The sequence below is a fragment of the Nomascus leucogenys genome, chromosome 22a (genome assembly GCF_006542625.1).
Source record: "Nomascus leucogenys isolate Asia chromosome 22a, Asia_NLE_v1, whole genome shotgun sequence".
NCBI lineage: Eukaryota > Metazoa > Chordata > Mammalia > Primates > Hylobatidae > Nomascus > Nomascus leucogenys.
In genome coordinates this window covers 79,577,467-79,601,581 of record NC_044402.1, presented here as the reverse complement: position 1 = coordinate 79,601,581, position 24,115 = coordinate 79,577,467, and the positions used below count along the sequence as shown (strand labels likewise).

At 39.4% G+C, this 24,115-nt stretch overlaps 1 protein-coding gene across 3 annotated transcripts in view; it reads left to right on the top strand.

Moving 5' to 3' along the window:
* Window positions 1-24,115, top strand: part of SESTD1 (SEC14 and spectrin domain containing 1) — a 165,063-nt gene that overhangs the window by 86,041 nt on the left and 54,907 nt on the right. For all 3 annotated transcript variants that reach the window (XM_030802447.1, XM_030802446.1, XM_030802448.1), the window contains exon 5: window positions 364-477. In XM_030802447.1, the coding sequence (XP_030658307.1) occupies window positions 364-477 (114 nt within the window). The remainder of the gene's footprint in view (window positions 1-363; window positions 478-24,115) is intronic.

The following is a 24,115-nucleotide window of genomic DNA, read 5'->3' as shown; positions in this document are numbered from 1 at the left end:
GTGTTAGAAAAAATTTTTCATATTGTAGAAAAATCAAATTTAATAATTTCTCAACTAAAAATTAACTCTTACAGTTTAAGCTAAACATATTCCTAGTACACAGATTCAATAAAACAAAAAGTAATTCACATGTACAATTTATGCTGCATTGTTTATTTGAAGTATTTTCTGAATCACCTTGTCTTTCAAGTTCTTCTTTATTGCCATGTATGTTTTGAAGTCTAGAGAATTTCTTCTTTATTATTTTAATTCTTCTCCAAAAGTCTCTTACGTAGCTTAATCTTGACTGTCTGGTAATTTATAAATTTAGTAAATTATTCATTTTACATGTGTAATTTGTAATTATTTTTCTGTATTTTATAGAATGTTGTTCCAGCTGAGGTGTCCCTTGTTTGTGTGGTAAAGCCAGATGAATTCTGGGATAAGAAAGTAACACATTTTTGTTTTTGGAAGGAAAAGGATAGACTTGGCTTTGAGGTAAATGTAATCTCTTTTTTTAAAGTCCTTTATATCTTTAAAAATAGTATTTTACTGAAATTATTTTTGATGGTTCAGCATTGGTTACTAAGCAGTGCTTAAGGAATGCTTAATTAGTGCCTAAGTAATAATTAGCATATGGTCAGCATTTGGATACTTGCTGAATGAAGTATGATATTTTGTTAAAGGTCATGAAAGCTTTCTTGTTTTCCATTTTCAATTGTATCATTCTTTGTTAACTTCTTTGAATAAGTAGAACCTTTGTATTTAAATTTTTTTATTGCATTATGGAGAGGAAATTTGACAAATACTAGAAAATCCTAGACATTTTGGAGTTGAAATTATATTTTCTATGACATGTCATAATTATTTTTTAGTATCTGGCCAGTTTTAGTACATGAACAGTTATCCATCCTTTCCTACTGACTTTTTATTTCTCTCTTTCACTTTCCTTGTGTGATAGTACATCTTATTGTAGGTTAGAAAAAAGCACTACGATGGAATGTAAATCTAAGCAGTTTGTCATATTCTTTCTTCCACACCTGTTAATTCTCAACTTCCCAGTAGGAGAGTTGATAAATAACAGACTTTACATTGTCTAAATAAAGTGTGGAAACTTTGAAGAATACAAAGTCTAACTCCAACCTGGTGTAATATAGGCCCTTGGAATGCTTACAGTCAGATAATAAAGATTCATTTTGGAACTTGCCATACTATACACTCATTTTTATTTTTACCGAGGTCAGTATCAGTATATTTTTGGTATAGAGAAAAGGTCGTTAATGTATATTGGATAGAAAGATTTGAGAAAACTTAGTTTATTCTTAAAGGAGATGGCTTGAAATTTCTTAAAAATACATGGTTTTATTCTTTACTTAAAAAAATTAAGCTATAATTTATGTGCAGTGAAATTAATCCATTTTAGTGTATAGTTCTGAGAGTTCTGACAAAACATATAAAACCACAATCAAGAAATCAGGAAGTGTCTCATCACACCCAGAATTCCCCTATATGCTCCTATAGTTAACTTCTCCATTTCTAGCCCCTGACTGGTGGTAGGAAAACTGTTTCTGTACTCACAAGCCCCTTCTCAGGTTTAGTAATTTGCTATATTGATTCACAGAATTCAGGGAATCACTTTATTAACATTTACTGGCTTTATATGAACAACCCAGATGAAGTGATATACAAAGTGCAAGGTCTAGAATGATTCAGAGCGCAGGAGCTTCTAACCCTAGGGAGTTGGGGTGCACCACCCTCCTGGTCCGTGGACATGTTTATCAACCCAGAAACTCTCCAAATCACTGGACATTAGTGATTAACTAACTCAGTCTCCAGCCTCTCTCCCTTCTCTGGAGGGAGAGGAGTGGCCATGAAAGTTTCAAATTATGCCTTGGTCTTTTTGGTGACAAGCCTTCATCTTGAATCTGTTTAGAGGCCCACAGCCACCACTTATCTTACCAACATCCAAAAAAACACTTATCACTCCAGAAATGCCAAGGATCTTATAACTCTTGTGTCAATAACTGGGGACTGAGACCAAATACTGTAATAAAGGATGCTCCTATCACCTAGGAATTACAAGGTTTCAGGAGTTCTATGCCAGGAAGCGGGGACAAAGAGTAAATGCATATTTCTTGTATCACAGTATCACAGATGGTATCAGTTTAAACCTTTTACCCATTTAAAAAAAAAATAAGGTCTTTTTTTGTTACTGGATTTTGAGAGTTTTTTATGTATTTTGTATAGAAGTCATTTATGAAACATAATTTACAAATATTACCTCCTAGTCTATTGTTTGCCTTGTCATTCTCTTAACATTTTTCAAGAAATTTTTTTTAACTATGATGAAGTCCACTTTTTCAGTTTTTTTTTTTTGCCTTCTGATTTCACAGGTGGAGAAAGTTTTCTTTTATGAATCAGACTTTTGTTGTCCTAATCTGAGAAATCTTTGCCTTACTCAAGGTCACAAAGATTGTCCTTGATATTTTCTTCTAAAAGTTGTATAGTTTTACGGATTAAATTTAGATCTGTGATCTATTTTGAGTTAATGTTTGTGAGCTATGGTCAAGAATATGTATTTTATGACTTCAGGTTTTTTTGTTTTTTTTTTCGAGATGGAGTTTCGCTCTTGTTGCCCAGGCTGGAGTGCAGTGGTGCGACCTCGGCTCACTGCAACCTCCGCCTCCCAGGTTCAAGAGATTCTCCTACCTCAGCTTTCCACGTAGCTGAGATTACAGGCATGCACCACCACACCCGGCTAATTTTGCATTTTTAGTAGAGACGGGGTTTCTCCACGTTAGTCACGCTGGTCTCAAACTCCCAACCTCAGGTGATCTGCCCACCTCGGCCTCCCAAAGTGCTGGGATTACAGGCATGAGGCACCGTGCCCGGCTGACTTCAGTCATTTTAAGTTTAAGGTTTGGTTTGTGACACACTATATGTTCTATCTTGGTGAGTTCCCAGAATAAGTATTCTGTTGTTGGATGGAGTGTTCTGTAACTGTCAAGATGATTCATAGTGTTTTTCAGGTCTTCTCTATCCATGGTAATACTGTGTCTGCCTGTTCTTTTAATAACTGAAAAGAGGAATATTGCAACCTCCAACTGTTATATGTGGAACTATTTCTATTTTATTTTTGTCAGTTTTTGCTTCATGTGTTTTGAAGCTCTATTGTTTATTGCATAAAGATTTAGGATAGCTATGTCTTCTTGGTGAGTAGGGCCCAATTTATCATTTTTTAATGTTCTTTTTTATTCCTGATACTATATCTGGCTCTGAAGTGTACATTGTCTGATATTAATATAACCACTCCAGCATTCTGTTGATTAGTGTTAGTGTGTTGTATCTTTTCCATTCTTTTACTTTTATTTCTTTATATTTAAAATGAATTTTTTGTAGACACCATATAGTTGGATCTTGCTGTCATATCCAGTTTAACAATCTCTGTCTTTTCATGGGTAAGACTATATTTAATGCAATTATTGATATAGTTTATAAAATCTACCATCTTGCTAGATTTTATGGGGTTTTTTTGTTCTTTTCTGCCTTTGGACTAAGTATTTTTTATAATTACACCTTACTCCATTATTGGCTTGTAATTTATGTCTCTTAATTATTTTAATGGTTACCTTAGTTTACTGTATACATCTTTAATAATCAGAGTCTAACCTTCAATTATACCACTTCACATGAAATAGAAGGACCTTAAAACAGTATATCTCCAATACTTCCATCCCATTATTATGCATTTCACTTTTACTGTGCTATAAACAAACACTACATTGCTACATTTTTTTGCTACAGATAATCTGTTTTCTTTTACAGCAATTAAAAATTTTAAATTAATTTCATATTTACTTTCATTTATGCCATTTCTGGCATTCTTCGTTTCTTTTTGGAGATTCATCTTTTTGTCTGATGTTAACATTCCTTCTGCCTAAAGTACTTTTAATATATCTTGCAGTGCAGGTCTGTTGGCATTGAATTGTCTCATTTTTTGTTTGCCTAATAAAGAAAATCTGTATTTCTATTTTAGTTTTGAAAATTATTTTCAAGTTTTTTTTTTTTTCTTTCAGCACTTTAATCATGCCTTTGACCTGTGAACAATGCAGGGGTTAGGGCCAGCAGCCTCCTGTGCAGTTGAAAATTTGTGTCTAACTTTTGACTTTCCAAGAACTTAAATGCTAATAGCCTACTATTGACCAAAAGCCTTACCAATAACATAAACAGTCAACACAAATTTTGTATATGATTATACATTGTATTCTTACAATAAAATAAGCTAGAGAAAAAATGTTAAGAAAATCATAAGGAAGAGAAGATATATTTACTATTTATTAAGTAGAAGTAGATCATCATAAAGGTCTCCATTCTCATTGTCTTGAGGCTGAGGAGGAAGAGGAAGTGGAGGGGTTGGTCTTACAGTCTCGGGGTAGCAGAGGCAGAAGAAAACTCCCCTGTAAGTGGGCCTGTGCAATTCAGTACTGAGTTGTTCAAGGGTCAACTGTATTTAAAAGTGCTTTCTCGCTGGGTGCGGTGGCTCTTGAAATCCCAGCACTTTGGGAGGCCAAGGCAGTGGATCACCTGAGGGTCAGGAGTTTGAGACTGGCCTGACCAATATGGTGAAACCCCATATCTACTAAAAATACATAAATTAGCTGGGCGTGGTGGCATGTGCCTGTAGTCCCAGCTACTCGGGAGGCTGAGACAGGAGAATTGCTTGAACCCAGGAAGCACAGGTTGCAGTGAGCCGAGATCATGCCATTGCATTCCAGCCTGGGCAACAGAGTGAGACCCTGCCTCAAAAAAGAAAAAAAAGTAAAAATTAAATAAAATTAAAAGTGCTGTCTCATTGCCTTTGCCTTCTCATTGTAACGGTCACTGAAAAGAAGGCCGCTGTTATTTATGTCTTTGGTCCTCTGTGTATGTTATTTGCCTTTTTTTCCCCTTTAGCCACTTGCAAGATTTTCATTTTGATTTTGGTTTTTAGCAGTTTTATTTTGCTATATCTCTGTGTGTTCTATTTGGTATTTATTCCACTTAGTGTTCTCTGTACTTCTTAGATATCTGGTTTGATGTCTGTCATCAATTTTGGAAAATGCTTATACATTCTCTTTTCAAATATTTTGTCTGCCCTTTTTCTGTTTCCTCTGGAACCTCCATTTGGATGTATGATACAATATTTGAAATTTTCTCACCATTTTCTTTGGTCTTCTGTTTTATTTTTATCCCTGTGTCTTTCTCTTTGTGTTACAGTTTAGGTTATTTTCTCTTGATCCATTTTCAAGTTCACTCTTTGTTTCCTTGGTCGTGTTAAGTTTGTTGATGGGACCATTGAAAATTACCATGCTTTTGATTTGTAGCATTTCTATTTGACTCTTCCTTAGAGTTTCTCTTTGCTGAAATTCCTCATCTGTCCTTGTGTTATTTTTTCATTCTCTATAGCATCAGTGTCTTAAATTTCCTATCTGATAGTCCTTACATCTGCATCTGTCTTACTCCACTTACGTTGTTTGCTTTGTTTCTTGACAGTGGGTCATTTTCTTTCCTTTTTTGTGTGTGCCTTGTTATTTTTTATTGAATGTTAGACATCTTGTTTAGGACAGTAAAGACTGAGGTGTAGGTAGTATTTGTGCCTGCACATGGGCTCATCTTGCCCTTTTTCTAGGCTTTTGATAGCATAAGAGAAGGGTTGAGTTCTAACCAGGAATTGAGTTGGCTTTGGATTTTGTTGTTGCTGTTATTTTCCTCAGTGCACCACAGGCTTCTAATTTCTCTAGAGTTGCTTTGTGTTGAAGATGGGGGCTGGTTTGCCAGAGAATTTTGCTTTTTCATTATTTGTTCTACCCCCTGCTCTAGGTCTTTTCTTTGTACCTGCGCCTCAGAGAAAGTCTTTCTGTATACAGTTGACCTTCAGCAATAGGCTGCTGTTACTTGTTATTCAGTATTTGTTAGAGAGGCATTCTCTGTTGTTCTTATTCAGCCTCAATCTTAGGCAGGCTCTTTGTCCCTCAGCCTAGTGGGTAATGTTGCCCCTCCCCCAGTTTTGGGAACCTATGATAGTTCGGGTTTATAATATATTCCTGTCTCTACTCCCTCCCCTGTGATAGTCTTTTCTTTTCCTTTCTTCCACCTGTGGTGGGACTTCAGTTGTCCTCTAAGGTCAGCAGGATTTTCTGTCCTTTCCGCAGCACTCTAAGATTTTTTTTTTTCATAGGAGAGATAGCATTGAAGATTTTGGGCTGTGCTTCATGCCTTTCCATTAGTGGCTGCCCTTCCCCTCACCCAGGCCTGTGCTCCAAGAGAGGCTTTTTCAAATCTCTCATTCCTCTTATTTCCAGTCTTTCTCATGACTCCTGCAGAGAGATCTTTCCCCTAGAGATTCAGCCTCCAAGTGAGTATGAATTCTTCTTGTGTCTATACTTCCCGTGGGTTCTGTACTTTCACACTAGCCCACATTTGGCCTTAGTGATTCATTAAACATTTTAACCTAAATTCCTACCTGGCTGGCATCAGGTCTGGCATTTTTCCCAGGTGAGCAAGTACTCCAGTTCCATCTTCTTGAAGATGCAGATCTTTCCTTAGATTCCAGGTTAATTGGTTTCCTTGTGAATTTAGCTCTCCAGTGGCTTCAGAAAAGTTGTGGTTTTTCAGATTAACTTGCATTTTTTTTTGTCATTGTTATATTAGAGTTGGAGCCATGCTCTTTCCAACTTTCTACATCCTAAGTAGGAGCCAGAATTTTTTCCCACTTTTCTCTTCAACTTTTGTCATTGGTAGACTTGACTATTATGTAGACTTTGTGGAAGGATGTGTGCCAGTAATGTAAGGGAAGATGACCAAGACTGCTGGATCACATTAGGAAGGGTGTTGCCCCGGTAGTTGATTGGAAAACTTCGCCCCAACAAAAAGAGACAAAAGCATAGTGAGGGAAGAAAGTAAAAGCTGAAGCCAGGAGGTCTGAATGTTGCTTCAAGAGTCAGGAGCATGGTGAGTGAAGACTTCAGCCAGCCAGTGAGGTCTGCAGTTCATGGCCTGGGGCATGCAGGGAATGTTGCTCTGAGACAATGCAAAGTGAACCAGGGGCAAATAGCCGAAACTAAAGCTGTGAACACCCAGTACCACAGAAGATCCCTTTTATGAGGCACCTGTCACATCCTGCATAAACTAAATAGGCATCTGCTCAGAGATGCTCTGGTAGTTGGGTCTTATGTTACATAAATTAATAGTGACTAAATACCCTGCATCTTGGAGGATAAAATAGAAGACAGAATTTCTGTCTACCTTGATGTGGTGTCATAGATAAAACAAGAAGCATTAAAACTTCTTATATCAATATGTTTTCTTAGCCCTTGAAGAGATTCAGCTAGGATGTTTTCTCAAGTAAGTAAGCACTGGGCACTTATTAAAAGCCCAATTTCCTAATGAGGTGCGAGTAATTTCAAATGCTGGTTAATACACTGCCAGGCAAACCCGGCTTTAAGGGGACAATTCAACACTATCTATTAAATGATACTTAGAGCTCTATATAATTAAATCCAACATAGATGCTTGTTTAATTGCAAATTATTTTTCTTGGTATTATTTTGGATAATTTAGGCTGTTGTAATTAAGCCTGTGTTTGTACATCTAGTATACATATTTAAAAAAATATTTTAAAAACTTTGTTAAGAGTAGTGGTGATCCTGTAAGCATAAATGTATGTTTTACCTTATAAAATTAAATTATCTGCAACAAAGATTTATTACCAGCTGTCCACAATGCTCATCAAGTATACACCCAGTGGTCATTTTGGTGACACCTTGTTCCCACATGATTTCTTGTTTTCTTGCCCATGATACTTTCTAAATTTTTTCTTCTAGGTAACTTCCTTCCTATTCACTCCTCCAATATTTTTCATCAGCGATTGAATATTCATCTCTCATTGCTAACCTTAATATTTCTCTGTATATCCTTCCTGTCTCTGACATAGATACCTACCTGTTCATTTTCCTTTTTAGGAACTCAGATATTATATTCAAGTACTTCGTATCCTTCAGCAGTGTTGTACCTGGTGACTATGATAGGTTTTGCTGGTTTGATGATAGTGTCTATATTCTATCTAATGACAAGATAAAATTGAGGTCATACTGGCATTAATCTTGTCCTCAAATGGAGAGATTAATTATTAAAAGGATCTCCACTCTCTTTTTTTGTCACTCATTAAAGTGTTGTTTATTTAATGTTAACCAGCACCCATTCTAAATTGCTTTATTCTCTTACCTCTTAATACTGGATCTAATCACGTTCTTTTTTTGAGACTATACGTAATTGTAGGATCCAGGACCAAAGACTTCCATGATGCTCTTCTTTCAAGAACACCTCTGGCTCCATTTATTCTGATTCTTTCCAGTTTTTATAGAAACCTATTTTCCTTGAGTGAGAAAAATATTCTTCAACAAACAGGTACAAGCAGACATAAACATCAAAATAGTATGTGTATGAACATATATACACACATGAATCTTTACTAAGTGCAGAAATACATACAAAGGCAGATTTTCATTCTGGATCTTGCACGCACATTCTTAGCAATAGTGAAATAATAATAAAACATCTCAGTGCCTACAAAATGAAAGTTTCAGTGGTAGGTTTTTGGGGAATGTTTTACTAGGAAAGGATAAGTATTATAGTTACAGAAGGAATAATGAGAGTAAAGGAGAAACAAGTTTTTAATCTTTCTGCAAGTTAAAATTTGAGATGAAAGAAAACCTGCACAAAAGTTTTATTGAAGACCATATGGTAAATACCTTTCTCTTCAAACTTGTTGAACCATGATATGTGCTAGTTAATACAATATTGTGCTTTAGTCGTTTAATTTGTCTTGTCTTAACTTCTCTAGCATATATAAAATGAAGGGGAAAAGTAATATTTATGTAGGGCTTTATTATTTTTAAAACTTTATGTTTTGTATTGCCTTTGAAAGGACTTAGCAAAAGTTTGAAATGCTTGTCCAGGGTAGTGATCTTTTTTTTCCTTCTTTTTTACAGTTTTTTTTTTAATTGTTGTTCCCTTTATGCTGATTATTAGATTTCAGATTTCTTTGGTAATGTGAGGATAGATTTGAAATTTAGATTTCTGCTTAGTAAAATGATACTACTTTGAACGCAACCAGTAACCTTTTTCTTCATAAATTTAATGGTATGCATAAATATTAGAATGTTCATGGAGATGGCTATTTGAAAATAGTTGATGAAAGTCAGAATTTCATCACTCCACATTCTTAAATTGATAAAGCTTATGTTAAAGTGTCGTTTTCCTAAAGGTAAAATCATGACTCTGATGCAAATATAAAATGAGCATAAGTCAAATACATTATTCAATTCATTGATAAATGAGGTTACCAGTAATTTGTAAGCTGTGGTTCAAAAAGCATTTGAGGAATTCAGGGTTTTTATAGGAAAAGATTGCCAACCAAATTAGTTACAAAACTAATTATTGTTCTATAGATCCATAAGTTGTAAACTTTGAGGTTGTCTCTTATTCCACTGGACGGCAATATATCAATCTCGTTAGACAACAATTATTTGCCTTTATTCTTTCTTTTTTTTGAGATGGAGTCTTGCTCTGTTGCCCAGGCTGTAGTGCAGTGGTGCAATCTTGGCTCAACCTCCACCTCCCAGGTTCAAGCGATTCTTCTGCCTCAGCCTCCCGAGTAGCTGAGATTACAGGCATGCACCACCATGCCCAGCTAATTTTTTTTTTTTTTTTTTTCTACTAGAGATGAGGTTTCACCATGTTGGCCAGGCTGATCTCAAACTCCTACCTTGTGATCCACCCGCCTCGGCCTCCCAAAGTGCTAGGATTACAGACGTGAGCCACCGTGCCCAGCCTATTTGCTTTTATTCTAAACAGAATCTACAAGTTAACTTCTACTCCTACAGAGCTTAATACCTACTGATCAGTCTATAGAGAGTCAATCAAAGATACAAACCCACCACTGCATGAAAAAAACGCCTGTTTCTGAGATTTAGGTAGTTTTTCTGATAGATGAATTTTATTTTTTATAGGAGGATATTTTGTAAAACTTGATTTTAGATATCAGTGACATACTGCATTGATCATTGCAAGATAATATAAGCTGTTTCTTGAAGTTTGATATTTTAGTATCAAACTAAGTATCAGTCTCTCTTTAAACTTTGTATTCCAAGCTGAGAGCAACATTATTTAGCATTTTCCTACATCATTTTCTAAATTGTGCCAGAGGATTTATATCCTTAATGGAGGAATCATATTTTTAATACTATCTTTTAAAAAATATGGGTTTTTTTACTTAAAATATATTAATTTGAAAATTTTCAGATATTAGTTGACTAGTTTGGGAGATTTGTCAGTTGCTCAGATTTATCACTCAGCTGGAAATCATAATCAGTTTGGTGGCTTTCTCTATTAAACAATTTCAAATAAACCACTGGTGAAAAACCGTAAGAGTCACTGATAATTGATATATGACAGCTTAAGGAGAATAAGGATGGTAATCCTATAAATTTACCTCAAGACAATTATTACTAAATGTGTAAATTGTATTCGTTTCATAAAATTGTTATGTAGCTTATCAAGATGTCTTTTTTTTCCCATTTTTTTTTATTAATTTTTTTTGCACACAAAAACAATAAACACTTTCTAAAAATACATACAAACAAAAAGATGCGTATCAAACATATTAGGAAGGTTACACATGGGAAGTCGGGGAATAGAAATGGGGAGTGGGAGTTAAAATAAATGAGAGAGGGACTTTATATGGATCAGTGATAATAACTCAATCCTCTATTTGACAAAGAAGAGGGAGAAGGAAGAGGAAGAAAAAGAAAGTGGGATAAAGGATCAGAAAGGGAGGAAAATAGAAAAAATTAGAGTATGACTCCAGGGTAGACCTGTTTTGTTGTCACTGAGTTGGTTGGTTGGTTTGTCTGTTGTATTTTTCATGTTTCGCCAAGTTGGCCAGACTGGTCTCGAACTCCTAGCCCGAAGTGATCAACCCGCCTCGCCCCCCAGAGTGCCGGGACCACAGGCGTGAGCCACCACGTCCAGCCCCCACATTGCTTCTGGCCTCCGTGGTAGACCTCCCAGACAGAGCGGCTGGGCAGAGGCGCTCCTCACTTCTTCCCAGACACGGGGCGGCCGGGCAGAGGCGCTCCTCACTTCCCAGACTTCTTCCCAGACGACAGGTGGCCGGGCAGAGGCGCCCCTCACTTCCCAGACGATGGGTGGCCGGGCAGAGGGCTCCTCACTTCCCAGACGGGGCGGCCGGGCCGAGGCGCTCCTCACTTCCCAGACGGGGCGGCCGGGCAGAGGCGCTCCTCACTTCCCAGACGGGGCGGCCGGGCAGAGGCGCTCCTCACTTCCCAGACGATGGGTGGCTGGGCAGAGGCTCTCCTCACTTCCCAGACGGGGCGGCCGGGCAGAGGCGCTCCTCACTTCTTCCCGGACGGGGCGCCCGGGCAGAGGCGCTTCTCACTTCTTCCCGGACGGGGCGGCCGGGCAGAGGTGCTCCTCACTTCCTCCCAGACGGGGCGGCCGGGCAGAGGCTCTCCTCACCTCCCAGACGGGGCGGCCGGGCAGAGGCACCCCTCACCTCCCAGATGATAGGTGGCTGGGCAGAGGCGCTCCTCACTTCCCAGACGATGGGTGGCCGGGCAGAGGCGCTCCTCACTTCCCAGACGGGGCAGCCGGACAGAGGCGCTCCTCACTTCCCAGACGGTGGGTGGCCGGACAGAGGCGCTCCTCACTTCCCAGACGGTGGGTGGCCAGGCAGAGGCGTTCCTCACTTCCCAGACAGGGCGGCCGGGAAGAGGCGCTCCTCACTTCCCAGACGGGGCGGCCGGGCAGAGGCGCTCCTCACTTCCCAGACGGGGTGGCCGGGCAGAGGTGCTCCTCACTTCCCAGACGGTGGGTGGCCGGGCAGAGGCGCTCCTCACTTCTCAGACGGTGGGTGGCCGGGCAGAGGCGCTCCTCACTTCCCAGACGAGGCGGCCGGGCAGAGGCGCTCCTCACTTCCCAGACGGTGGGTGGCCGGGCAGAGGCGCTCCTCACTTCCCAGACGGTGGGTGGTCGGGCAGAGGTGCTCCTCACTTCCCAGACGGTGGGTGGCTGGGCAGAGGCGCTCCTCACTTCCCAGACGATGGGTGGCCGGGCAGAGGCGCCCCTCACCTCTTCCCAGACGGGGCGGCGGGCGAGGCGCTCCTCACTTCTTCCCGGACGGGGCGGCCGGGCAGAGGCGCTCCTCACTTCCCAGACGGGGCGGCCGGGCAGAGGCGCTCCTCACTTCTTCCCAGACGGGGCGGCCGGGCAGAGGCGCTCCTCACTTCCCAGACATGGGTGGCCGGGCAGAGGCGCTCCTCACTTCCCAGACGGGGTGGCCGGGCAGAGGCGCTCCTCACTTCCCAGACGATGGGTGGCCGGGCAGAGGCGCTCCTCACTTCCCAGACGGGGTGGCCGGGCAGAGGCGCTCCTCACTTCTTCCCGGACGGGGCGGCCGGGCAGAGGCGCTCCTCACTTCTTCCCGGACGGGGCGCCCGGGCAGAGGCGCTCCTCACTTCCCAGACGGGGCGGCCCGGGCAGAGGCGCTCCTCACTTCCCAGACGGGGCGGCCGGGCAGAGGCGCTCCTCACTTCCCAGACGGGGCGGCGGGCAGAGGCGCTCCTCACTTCCCAGACGGGGTGGCCGGGCAGAGGCGCTCCTCACTTCCCAGACGATGGGTGGCCGGGCAGAGGCGCTCCTCACTTCCCAGACGGGGCGGCCGGGCAGAGGCGCTCCTCACTTCTTCCCGGACGGGGCGGCCGGGCAGAGGCGCTCCTCCCTTCTTCCCGGACAGGGCGGCAGAGCAGAGGCGCTCCTCACTTCTTCCCGGACGGGGCGGCCGCGCAGAGGCGCTCTTCACTTCCCAGACGGGGCGGCCGAGCAGAGGCGCTCCTCACTTCTTCCCAGACGGGGCGGCCAGGCAGAAGCGCTCCTCACTTCCCAGACGATGGGTGGCGGGGCAGAGGCGCTCCTCACCTCCCAGACGTGGGTGGCGGGCAGAGGCGCTCCTCACCTCCCAGACGTTGGGTGGCCGGGCAGAGGCGCTCCTCACTTCCCAGATGGGGAGGCCGGGCAGAGGGGCGGCCGGGCAGAGACGCTCCGCACCTCCCAGACGGGGTGGCGGCCGGGCAGGGGCTGCAATCCCAGCACCCTGGTAGGCCAAGGCAGGCGGCTGGGAGGCGGAGGCTGCCGCGAGCCCAGACCACGCCACCGCACTCCAGCCCGGGCAACACCGAGCACCGGCTGAGCGAGACTCCGTCTGCAGTCCCAGTACCTCGGGAGGCTGAGGCGGGCAGAGCACTCGGCGTCAGGAGCTGGCGACCAGCGTCGCCAACATGGGGAACGCGCGCCTGCAGCCAAAGGAGAAAAAGCAGGCAGCTGTGGCGCGCGCCGGCAGTCCCAGGGAGTCCGCGGCGCGGGCAGCAGCGAGCCGAGTAGATTGCAGCCTGGGCCACAGAGGGGAAGAAAAAAAGAAGAAAGAAAGAAAGAGAGAGAGAGAGGAAGGAAGGAAGGAAGGAAGCATCAAGATGTCTTTAGTACTCTAAAAATAATGGTAAAAAACATAGTATGCAGTGTGATGAAATCAAATTTGGTTCTTCATTTTTGGAGAATAAAAGACTTTACACATTCAAAGAGTTATCTACCAGTCCAGGACTGCAAACTTTTTCTCATATATAGTTACTTAAAAAGAAATACGAAAATTAAAAAAACAAGCCAGCTAGGTTTTTTAAAAGTATAAAAGTTAAAATTTCAAATATCAGGTCATGAAAATAGCTTTTCCTCTCTATTTTTGATGGCATTTTTTTTTTTTTTTTTTTTTTTTTTTTTTTTTGAGACAGAGTCTCTCTCTGTTGCCAGGCTGGAATGCAGTGGCGTGATCTCGGCTCACTGCAACCTCCACCTCCCGGGTTCAAGCGATTCTCCTGCCTCAGCCTCCTGAGTAGCTGGGACTACAGGTGTGTGCCACCACGGCCAGCAAATTTTTGTATTTTTATTAGAGACAGGGTTTCACCATGTTGGCCAGGATGGTCTTGATCTCTTGACCTCGTGATCCGCTCGCCTCGGCCTCCCAACATAATACCATTTTGATTGTGATGTATATGTAATCTTAAAATTCAACATGAAAGGTAACTTTATAAATGATTTGTGATGAATCATTGTATTTTACATAACTGTTTCTAAATTAACTGAAGATCCTTAATGTCATTTGTTAGGTGGGAAAAATACAAATTGGTCTTACATTTTTATCTTGGTATAATATGTTATTTAAGGCCAGGAGCAATGGCCCACACCTGTAATCCCAACACTTTGGGAGGCTGAGATGGCAGGATTACTTGAGCCCAGGAGTTTGGAACCAGCCTGGGCAACATAATGAGAACCCTTCTCTACAAAAAAATTAAAAACAAAATAGCTAGGTATGGTGGTGCACACCTGTATTCCTAGTTACTAAGAAGGCTGAGAAGGGAGGATCACTTGAGCCAAAGAGTCAAGGTGCAGTGGCCCTTAAGCCTAGGTGCCAGAGAGAGACCCTGTCTCTAAAAAAAAATAATTGTTTAAGGTGTGTTATTATGAAGTTTGCTTTAATTTAGTATTTTGTAATACTAATAATTAAGAAAATCCTTTTTAAAAAAATTAAAATGAGCTTATTATATATACTACTTCATTATGTTCTGCAAAAAAAAGTAGAATGATATGGAGAGAGTATGAGATTTTCATAACTGGGAAGTAGTGATTTAGAGAGTCACAATAGGCTAGTCTAAAGAAATGCTGGATACTTTTGGAAAAGTTACTCTTTTAAATATTTTCTGAGAAATGAAAATGTTGTTTGTGGTTCCATCTTCTTCACAGGCAATGAATTGTTTGATTTTTAAAGAAGGTTTGTCTTTAGGTTAGAGTATGATGTTTCTATCAATTGGTCACTAAATTAGAACCAGTGACAATGTCAATAAATATTTGAAAGAAGGTTTTGCAGAAGATAATAAAGAATTAGCCATATAATTTTTAAATTAATATAATCTAATATAATTATATATTTGTGCCATTTTGTATTTTAAATATTTGTGCTCTAATTCACAGTGTTATTTCTTACTCATTAATCACTTCACTGAAGATTTTCAAAGCTTTTTTTGTAGCTTTGGAAAATATTTCTTTAGAATTTTCAGCAATTGTGTCATTGTTTCTTCATTTTCATATTTAGAATCATAGGATGAAAATGAATTATACATAATACACGTGATCTTAATATGATTTTGAGGGGGAATCTTTTCTAATTTTGTTCTTACTTTTAGTTGATTACTCTCTGAGGCTGGACTTTAAAAAAATTTGATTATGGGCTGGGCACAGTGGCTCACGCCTGTAATCCCAGCACTCGTGGAGGCTGAGGCAGGTGGATCACCTGAAGTCAGGAGTTCAAGACCAGCCTGGTCAAAATGGTGAGACCTCATCTTTACTAAAAAAATAGAAAAACTAGCGGGCGTGATGGTGGGCACCTGTAATCCCAGCTGCTTGGGAGGCTGAGGCAGGAGAATTGCTTGAACCTGGGAGTTGGAGGTTGCAGTGAGCTGAGATCATGCTATTGCACTCCAGTCTGGGTGACAAGAGCAAAACTCTCAAAAAAAATTTTTTTTCATTATGTTTCTTTCTTTGTTTTTTTTCTTCTTTGCCAGGTAATAGAACATTTCGCATAAGATAAAACTGATCCTTTGATTTGCATTGCTTTATATTTAAACTTTCATATAGGTTTGCTATCTATGAAAATTTAGTGGTCTCTTCAAGGGCTGTAACAGAAAGGAATATAGGAAGCCCTACCGGTATTTTGTAATTTAAAAAGCTATAATGAAACAATTTATAGAAAATCACCTAGTCTGGGATTCCTAATCTTGTTTTGTTGCATTACCCTGAAATGTGTCAGTTTTCTCTGTTTTCTGCATGTTGAGTTTTTGCTTTTCAAATATCTAGAGATCTCTACAGTTTTCCTTTTTCAGCATTCCAGTTCTACTTCAGGCCTAAATCCCTCCCTGCAAATGGTTTCTTACTTTTGCTTGCACATTTGAATTTGCTCTTCACAAGCAAATTCACAGCAGTGAAATCACACCCTTCTGTGATGATTGCCATCATTAGAGTGGAGTTGAATTGTCTGTTTATTCAAACTTGGTTTGTCCTCTGGGAAGCAGTTGTCTGTTATTTATATGTTGTATCCTGGTAAGTGGTGTAATTTTCCAAAAGCAGGTAGACAGTTTTTCACCTTTGTAAACAGAGTGTATTTTTGCATTGCAGTGGAAGGAGGGATTCTCTTTCCCCTTACACATGCTGATCCTGACCCACTTTATAAAGGTGATTGTTAGGCGAAAAGCGTATGCATAGAATGAGATGTTTCCTACTATTGCACACTCTTAAATGTCTTTTCCCTTCATTCTTTTTCTAAAAGAATGTTTCTAGTAAAATGGAAACATTTATTGCTCTTTAGCCAGCCTACTCTGCCCTTTCTCCTCACCTTCACCCTCTTAAACAAAAATGAGATTATTGCAGTGGAAACTGAGATGTTTCATCACAGTAGATAGTTCTGTAAGTTGTCAATTGGAAATTATTGTGATTGTGTGTCTGCCGATTGTTCAAACTGTTGCTTTTCCCCCACATACGGTATTTAACTTTGAGATACCTTTGGTGTTGATACAATTCTGTATGTCTGCATGGCAGGGCTACTGTTTTAACTTTTAATAGCCACCAGTGAATTTTATAAGAATATGGATTGTATAAAATGTTTTATAATAATGGAGAAAATGAGTTTTCTGTAGCTCTCCATAATTGTGTCCTTCCCTTATTTAAAACTATTTTGCATAGGTAAAAACATAATAGCAGTAATCTTGGTCAATTTTTTTTTTTTAAATTCATTTTCTTTTTTATTTTTTATTATACTTTAGGGTTTTAGGGTACATGTGCACAATGTGCAGGTTTGTTACATATGTATCCATGTGCCATGTTGATTTCCTGCACCCATTAACTCGTCATTTAGCATTAGGTCTATCTCCTAATGCTGTCCCTCCCCCCTCCCCCCACCCCACAACAGTCCCCGGAGTGTGATGTTCCCCTTCCTGTGTCCATGAGTTCTCATTGTTCAATTCCCACCTATGAGTGAGAACATGCGGTGTTTGGTTTTTTGTCCTTGCGATAGTTTACTGAGAATGATGTTTTCCAGTTTCATCCATGTCCCTACAAAGGACACGAACTCATCGTTTTTTATGGCTGCATAGTATTCCATGGTGTATATGTGCCACATTTTCTTAATCCAGTCTATCGTTGTTGGACATTTGGGTTGGTTCCAATTCTTTGCTATTGTGAATAGTGCCGCAATAAACATACGTGTGCATGTGTCTTTATAGCAGCATGATTTATAGTCCTTTGGGTATATACCCAATAATGGGATGGCTGGGTCAAATGGTATTTCTAGTTCAAGATCCCTGAGGAATCACCACACTGACTTCCACAATGGTTGAACTAGTTTACAGTCCCACCAACAGTGTAAAAGTGTTCCTATTTCTCCACATCCTCTCCAGCACCTGTTGTTTCCTGATTTTTTAATGATGGCCATTCTAAGTGGTGTGAGATGGTATCTCACTGTGGTTTTGATTTCCATTTCTCTGATGACCAGTGATGATGAGCATTTCTTCATGTGTTTTTTGGCTGCATAAATGTCTTCTTTTGAGAAGTGTCTGTTCATGTCCTCTGCCCACTTTTTGATGGGGTTGTTTGTTTTTTTCTTGTAAATTTGTTTGAGTTCATTGTAGATTCTGGATATTAGCCCTTTGTCAGATGAGTAGGTTGCAAAAATGTTCTCCCATTCTGTAGGTTGCCTGTTCACTCTGATGATAGTTTCTTTTGCTGTGCAGAAGCTCTTTAGTTTAGTGAGATCCCATTTGTCGATTTTGGCTTTTGTTGCCATTGCTTTTGGTGTTTTAGACATGAAGTCCTTTCCCATGCCTATGTCCTGAATGGTATTGCCTAGGTTTTCTTGTAGGATTTTAATGGTTTTAGGTCTAACATATAAGTCTTTAATCCATCTTGAATTAATTTTTGTATAAGGTGTAAGGAAGGGATCCAGTTTCAGCTTTCTACATATGGCTAGCCAGTTTTCCCAGCACCATTTATTAAATAGGGAATCCTTTCCCCATTTCTTGTTTTTGTCAGGTTTGTCAAAGATCAGATAGTTGTAGCTATGCGGCATCATTTCTGAGGGCTCTGTTCTGTTCCATTGATCTATGTCTCTGTTGTGGTACCAGTACCATGCTGTTTTGGTTACTGTAGCCTTGTAGTATAGTTTAAAGTCAGGTAGTGTGATGCCTCCAGCTTTGTTCTTTTGGCTTAGGATTGACTTGGCAATGCGGGCTCTTTTTTGGTTCCATATGAACTTTAAAGTAGTTTTTTCCAATTCTGTGAAGAAAGTCATTGGTAGCTTGATGGGGATGGCATTGAATCTATAAATTACCTTGGGCAGTATGGCCATTTTCACATATTGATTCTTCCAACCCATGAGCATGGAATGTTCTTCCATTTGTTTGTATCCTCTTTTATTTCATTGAGCAGTGGTTTGTAGTTCTCCTTGAAGAGGTCCTTCACATCCCTTGTAAGTTGGATTCCTAGGTATTTTATTCTCTTTGAAGCAATTGTGAATGGGAGTTCACTCATGATTTGGCTCTCTGTTTGTCTGTGATTGGTGTACAAGAATGCTTGTGATTTTTGTACATTAATTTTGTATCCTGAGACTTTGCTGAAGTTGCTAATCAGCTTAAGGAGATTTTGGGCTGAGACAATGGGGTTTTCTAGATATACAATCATGTCATCTGCAAACAGGGACAATTTGACTTCCTCTTTTCCTAATTGAATACTCTTTATTTCCTTCTCCTGCCTGATTGCTCTGGCCAGAACTTCCAGCACTATGTTGAATAGGAGTGGTGAGAGAGGGCATCCCTGTCTTGTGCCAGTTTTCAAAGGGAATGCTTCCAGTTTTTGCCCATTCAGTATGATATTGGCTGTGGGTTTGTCATAGATAGCTCTTATTATTTTGAGATACGTCCCATCAATACCTAATTTATTGAGAGTTTTTAGCATGAAGGGTTGTTGAATTTTGTCAAAGGCCTTTTCTGCATCTATCGAGATATTCATGTGGTTTTTGTCTTTGGTTCTGTTTATATGCTGGATTAGATTTATTGATCTGCGTATGTTGAACCAGCCTTGCATCCCAGGGATGAAGCCCAATTGATCATGGTGGATAAGCTTTTTGATGTGCTGCTGGATTTGGTTTGCCAGTATTTTATTGAGGATTTTTGCATCAATGTTCATCAAGGATATTGGTCTGAAATTCTCTTTTTTGGTTAAGTCTCTGCCAGGTTTTGGTATCAGAACGATGCTGGCTTCGTAAAATGTGTTAGGGAGGATTCCCTCTTTTTCTATCGATTGGAATAGTTTCAGAAGGAATGGTACCAGTTCCTCCTCATACCTCTGGTAGAATTCAGCTGTGAATCCATCAGGTCCTGGACTCTTTTTGGTTGGTAAGCTATTGATTATTGCCACAATTTCAGAACCTGTTATTGGTCTATTCAGAGATTCAACTTCTTCCTGGTTTAGTCTTGGGAGGGTGTATTTGTCGAGGAATTTATCCATTTCTTCTAGATTTTCTAGTTTATTTGCATAGAGGTGTTTGTAGTATTCTCTGACGGTAGATTGTATTTCTGTGGGATTGCTGGTGATATCCCCTTTTTCGTTTTTTATTGCATCTATTTGATTCTTCTCTCTTTTCTTCTTTATTAGTCTTGCTAGCGGTCCATCAATTTTGTTGATCCTTTCAAAAAACCAGCTCCTGGATTCATTAATTTTTTGAAGGGTTTTTTGTGTCTCTATTTCCTTCAGTTCTGCTCTGATTTTAGTTATTTCTAGCCTTCTGCTAGCTTTTGAATGTGTTTGCTCTTGCTTTTCTAGTTCTTTTAATTGTGATGTTAGGGTGTCAATTTTGGATCTTTCCTGCTTTCTCTTGTGGGCATTTAGTACTATAAATTTCCCTCTACACACTGCTTTGAACGTGTCCCAGAGATTCTGGTATGTTGTGTCTTTGTTCTCATTGGTTTCAAAGAACATCTTTATTTCTGCCTTCATTTCATTATGTACCCAATAGTCATTCAGGAGCAGGTTGTTCAGTTTCCATGTAGTTGAGCGGTTTTGAGTGAGTTTCTTAATCCTGAGTTCTAGTTTGATTGCACTGTGGTCTGAGAGACAGTTTTTTATAATTTCTGTTCTTTTACATTTGCTGAGGAGAGCTTTACTTCCAACTATGTGGTCAATTTTGGAATAGGTGTGGTGTGGTGCTGAAAAAAATGTATATTCTGTTGACTTGGGGTGGAGAGTTCTGTAGATGTCTATTAGGTCCACTTTATGTAGAGCTGAGTTCAATTCCTGGATATCCTTGTTAACTTTCTGTCTCGTTGATCTGTCTAATGCTGACAGTGGGGTGTTAAAATCTCCCATTATTATTGTGTGGGAGTTTAAGTCCCTTTGTAGGTCACTCAGGACTTGCTTTATGAATCTGGGTGCTCCTGTGTTGGGTGCATATATTTAGGATAGTTAGCTCTTCTTGTTGAATTGATCCCTTTACCATTATGTAATGGCCTTCTTTGTCTCTTTTGATCTTTGTTGGTTTAAAGTCTATTTTATCAGAGACTAGGATTGCAACCCCTGCCTTTTTTTGATTTCCAGTTGCTTGATAGATCTTCCTCCATCCCTTTATTTTGAGTCTATGTGTGTCTGCACGTGAGATGGGTTTCCTGAATACAGCACACTGATGGGTCCTGACTCCTTATCCAATTTGCCAGTCTGTGTCTTTTGGTTGGAGCATTTAGCCCATTTACATTTAACGTTAATATTGTTATGTGTGAATTTGATCCTGTCATTATGATGTTAGTTGGTTATTTTGCTCGTTAGTTGCTATAGTTTCTTCCTAGCCTCGATGGTCTTTACAGTTTGGCATGTTTTTGCAGTGGCTGGTGCCGGTCGTTCCTTTCCATGTTTAGTGCTTCCTTCAGGAGCTCTTTTAGGGCAGGCCTGGTGGTGACAAAAGCAGCAATGACATTTAGGGTATTTTCAACAAAGGCTTTAGAACAAAGCAGAAAACTTTATTCTACATCTTGTGCATTACACAACCTTCTCTGGAATATTGCAGAGAAATATTGCTAAGAAACAAATGAAAATCTAATTTCTTTGCCAGAAAAATGTCTTATTCATCCTCATATTCCCAACACTAAAACACACGTCTTCTAATAAATAAATTTAGCTCCACTAAATAATGATTGTTAAGTGAATCAATAACACATTATTAAAAATTAAGTTTAATATAAGGGACATCTGTCTGTGTTTGGATTTATTTCTGGGTTCTGTACTGATATGGGTATAAAATATATATTATATATATATTTATATGTTTATATATTATAATGTTTATATATTATATATAATGTATATATGTTATATATAAAATATATATACATTATATATAAATATGTTTATATACAATGTATATATATTTTATATATATATAATATATATACATTTTATACCATATAAGTACAGAACCCAGACTAAGCAAAAAGAAGAAATCTGGAGGCATCACACTACCTGATTTCAAACTATACTATAAGGCCATAGTAACAGTGTCATTGTTTCTTTGTTTTCATATTTAGAATCATAGGATGATTTATTTCATATTTAAAATCATAAGATGATAAATGACTTATTTCTCGGTTCTCTATTCTGTTCCATTGGTCTGTGTGACTATTTTTATACCATACCAGTATATATATCATATATATATATTATATATATGATATATATATAACATATATTATATATGTTATATGTTATATATCATATATATAATATATATAATATATTATATATATAAAATTAGAATTGTGTTTTCTAATTCTGTGAAGAATGATGGTGGTATTTTGGTGGGGATTGTGTTGGATTTGTAGATTGCTGTTGGCAGTATGGGCATTTTCACAATATTGTTTCTACTCATCCGTGACCATGGGATATGTTTCCATTTATTTGTGTCATCTGTGATTTCTTTCAGCAGTGTTTTGTAGTTTGCCTTGTAGAGGTCTTTTGCCTCCTTGGTTTGGTATATTCCTAAGTATTTTATTTTTTTGCAGCTATTGTAAAAGGGGTAGCAAACAAAAACATAAAGTGGGGAAAGGACACTCTTTTCAACAAATGGTGCTGGGATAATTGGCTAACCACATGTAGGAGAATGAAACTGGATCCTCATCTCTCACCTTGTACAAAAATCAACTCAAGATGGATTAAGGACTTAAATCTAAGACCTGAAACTATAAAAATTCTAAAAGATAACATTGGAAAAACCCTTTTAGACATTGGCTTAGGCAAGGATTTCATGACCAAGAACCCAAAAGCAAATGCAATAAAAACAAAGATAAATAGCTGGGACCTAATGAAATTAAAGAGCTTTTGTACGGCAAAACGAACAGTCAGCACAGTAAACAGACAACCCACAGAGGGGGAGAAAATCTTCACAATCTGTACATCTGATAAAGGACTAATATCCAGAATCTACAGTGAACTCAAATCAGCAAGAAAAAAAGCAAACAATCCCATCAAAAAGTAGGCTAAGGACATGAATAGACAATTCTCAAAAGAAGATATACAAATGGCCAACAAACATATGAAAAAATGCTTAACATCACTAATGATTAGGAAAATGCAAATCAATACCACAGTGTGATATCACCTTACTCCTGCAAGAATGGCCCCAATCAGAAAATCAAAAAACAGATGTTGGCGTGAATGCCGTGATCAGGGAACACTTCGTACTGCTGGTGGGAATGTAAACTAGTACAGCCACTATGGAAAACAGTGTGGAGATCCCTCAAAGAACTAAAAGTAGAGCTACCATTTGATCCAGCAATCCCACTACTGGGTATCTACCCAGAAGAAAAGAAATCATCATACAAAAAAGATACTTGCACATGCATATTTATAGCAGCACAATTCACAATTGCAAAATCATAGAGCCAACCCAAGTCCCCATCAATCAATGAGTATATAAAGAAACTGTGATATATATAATATGTGTGTGTGTGTATATATATGTGTGTGTGTATATGTGTGTATATATACACATATATACATATATACACATATACATATACACGTATATACGTATACACATATATACGTATACACATATATACGTATATACATATATATGTATATACACATGTACATGTATTCATATATACACATATATACATATATATACGATGGAATACTACTCAGCCATAAAAAGGAATGAATTAATGGCATTCACAGCGACCTGCATGAGATTGGAGACTATTATTCTAAGTGAAGTAACTCAGGAATGGAAAACCAAACATCGTGTGTTCTCACTGATATGTGGGAGCTAAGCTATGAGGACACAAAGGCATAAGAATGATAAAATACACTTTGGGGACTTGGGGGAAAGGGTGAGAGGGAAGCAAGGGATAAAAGACTACAAATATGCTGCAGTGTATACTGCTCGGGTGATGGGTGCACCAAAGTCTCACAAATCACCACTAAAGAAATTACTCATGTAACTAAACACTAACTGTACCTCAGTAACCTATGGAAAATTAAAAATAACTAAGGGACATGATAGTGGGATTTCTCAAAAGAGAGATTTTCATCAGTATTTAAATAGAATATTATGTTAAATAAGATGCAATTGAAGAGCAAAAAGACCATCCTTATATTTTGTATTTTTTTTGGAGACAGAATCTCACTCTGTTGCCCAGACTTGAGTGCAGTGGCACGATCACAGCTCACTGCAGTCTCGAAATCCTGGGCTCAAGCAATCCTCTTACCTTGGCTGCCCAAATCATTGGGATTACAAACATGAGCCACCATGCCTGGCCTGCATTTTCAGGAGAGAGTGCTCTGGGATTTTATCTTTTCAGATGTGAATTCATGCTCAATTTAGCAAGTAATTTATTTACTCATAGAATAAATATATATTGCTTGGTTTCATTCTTAG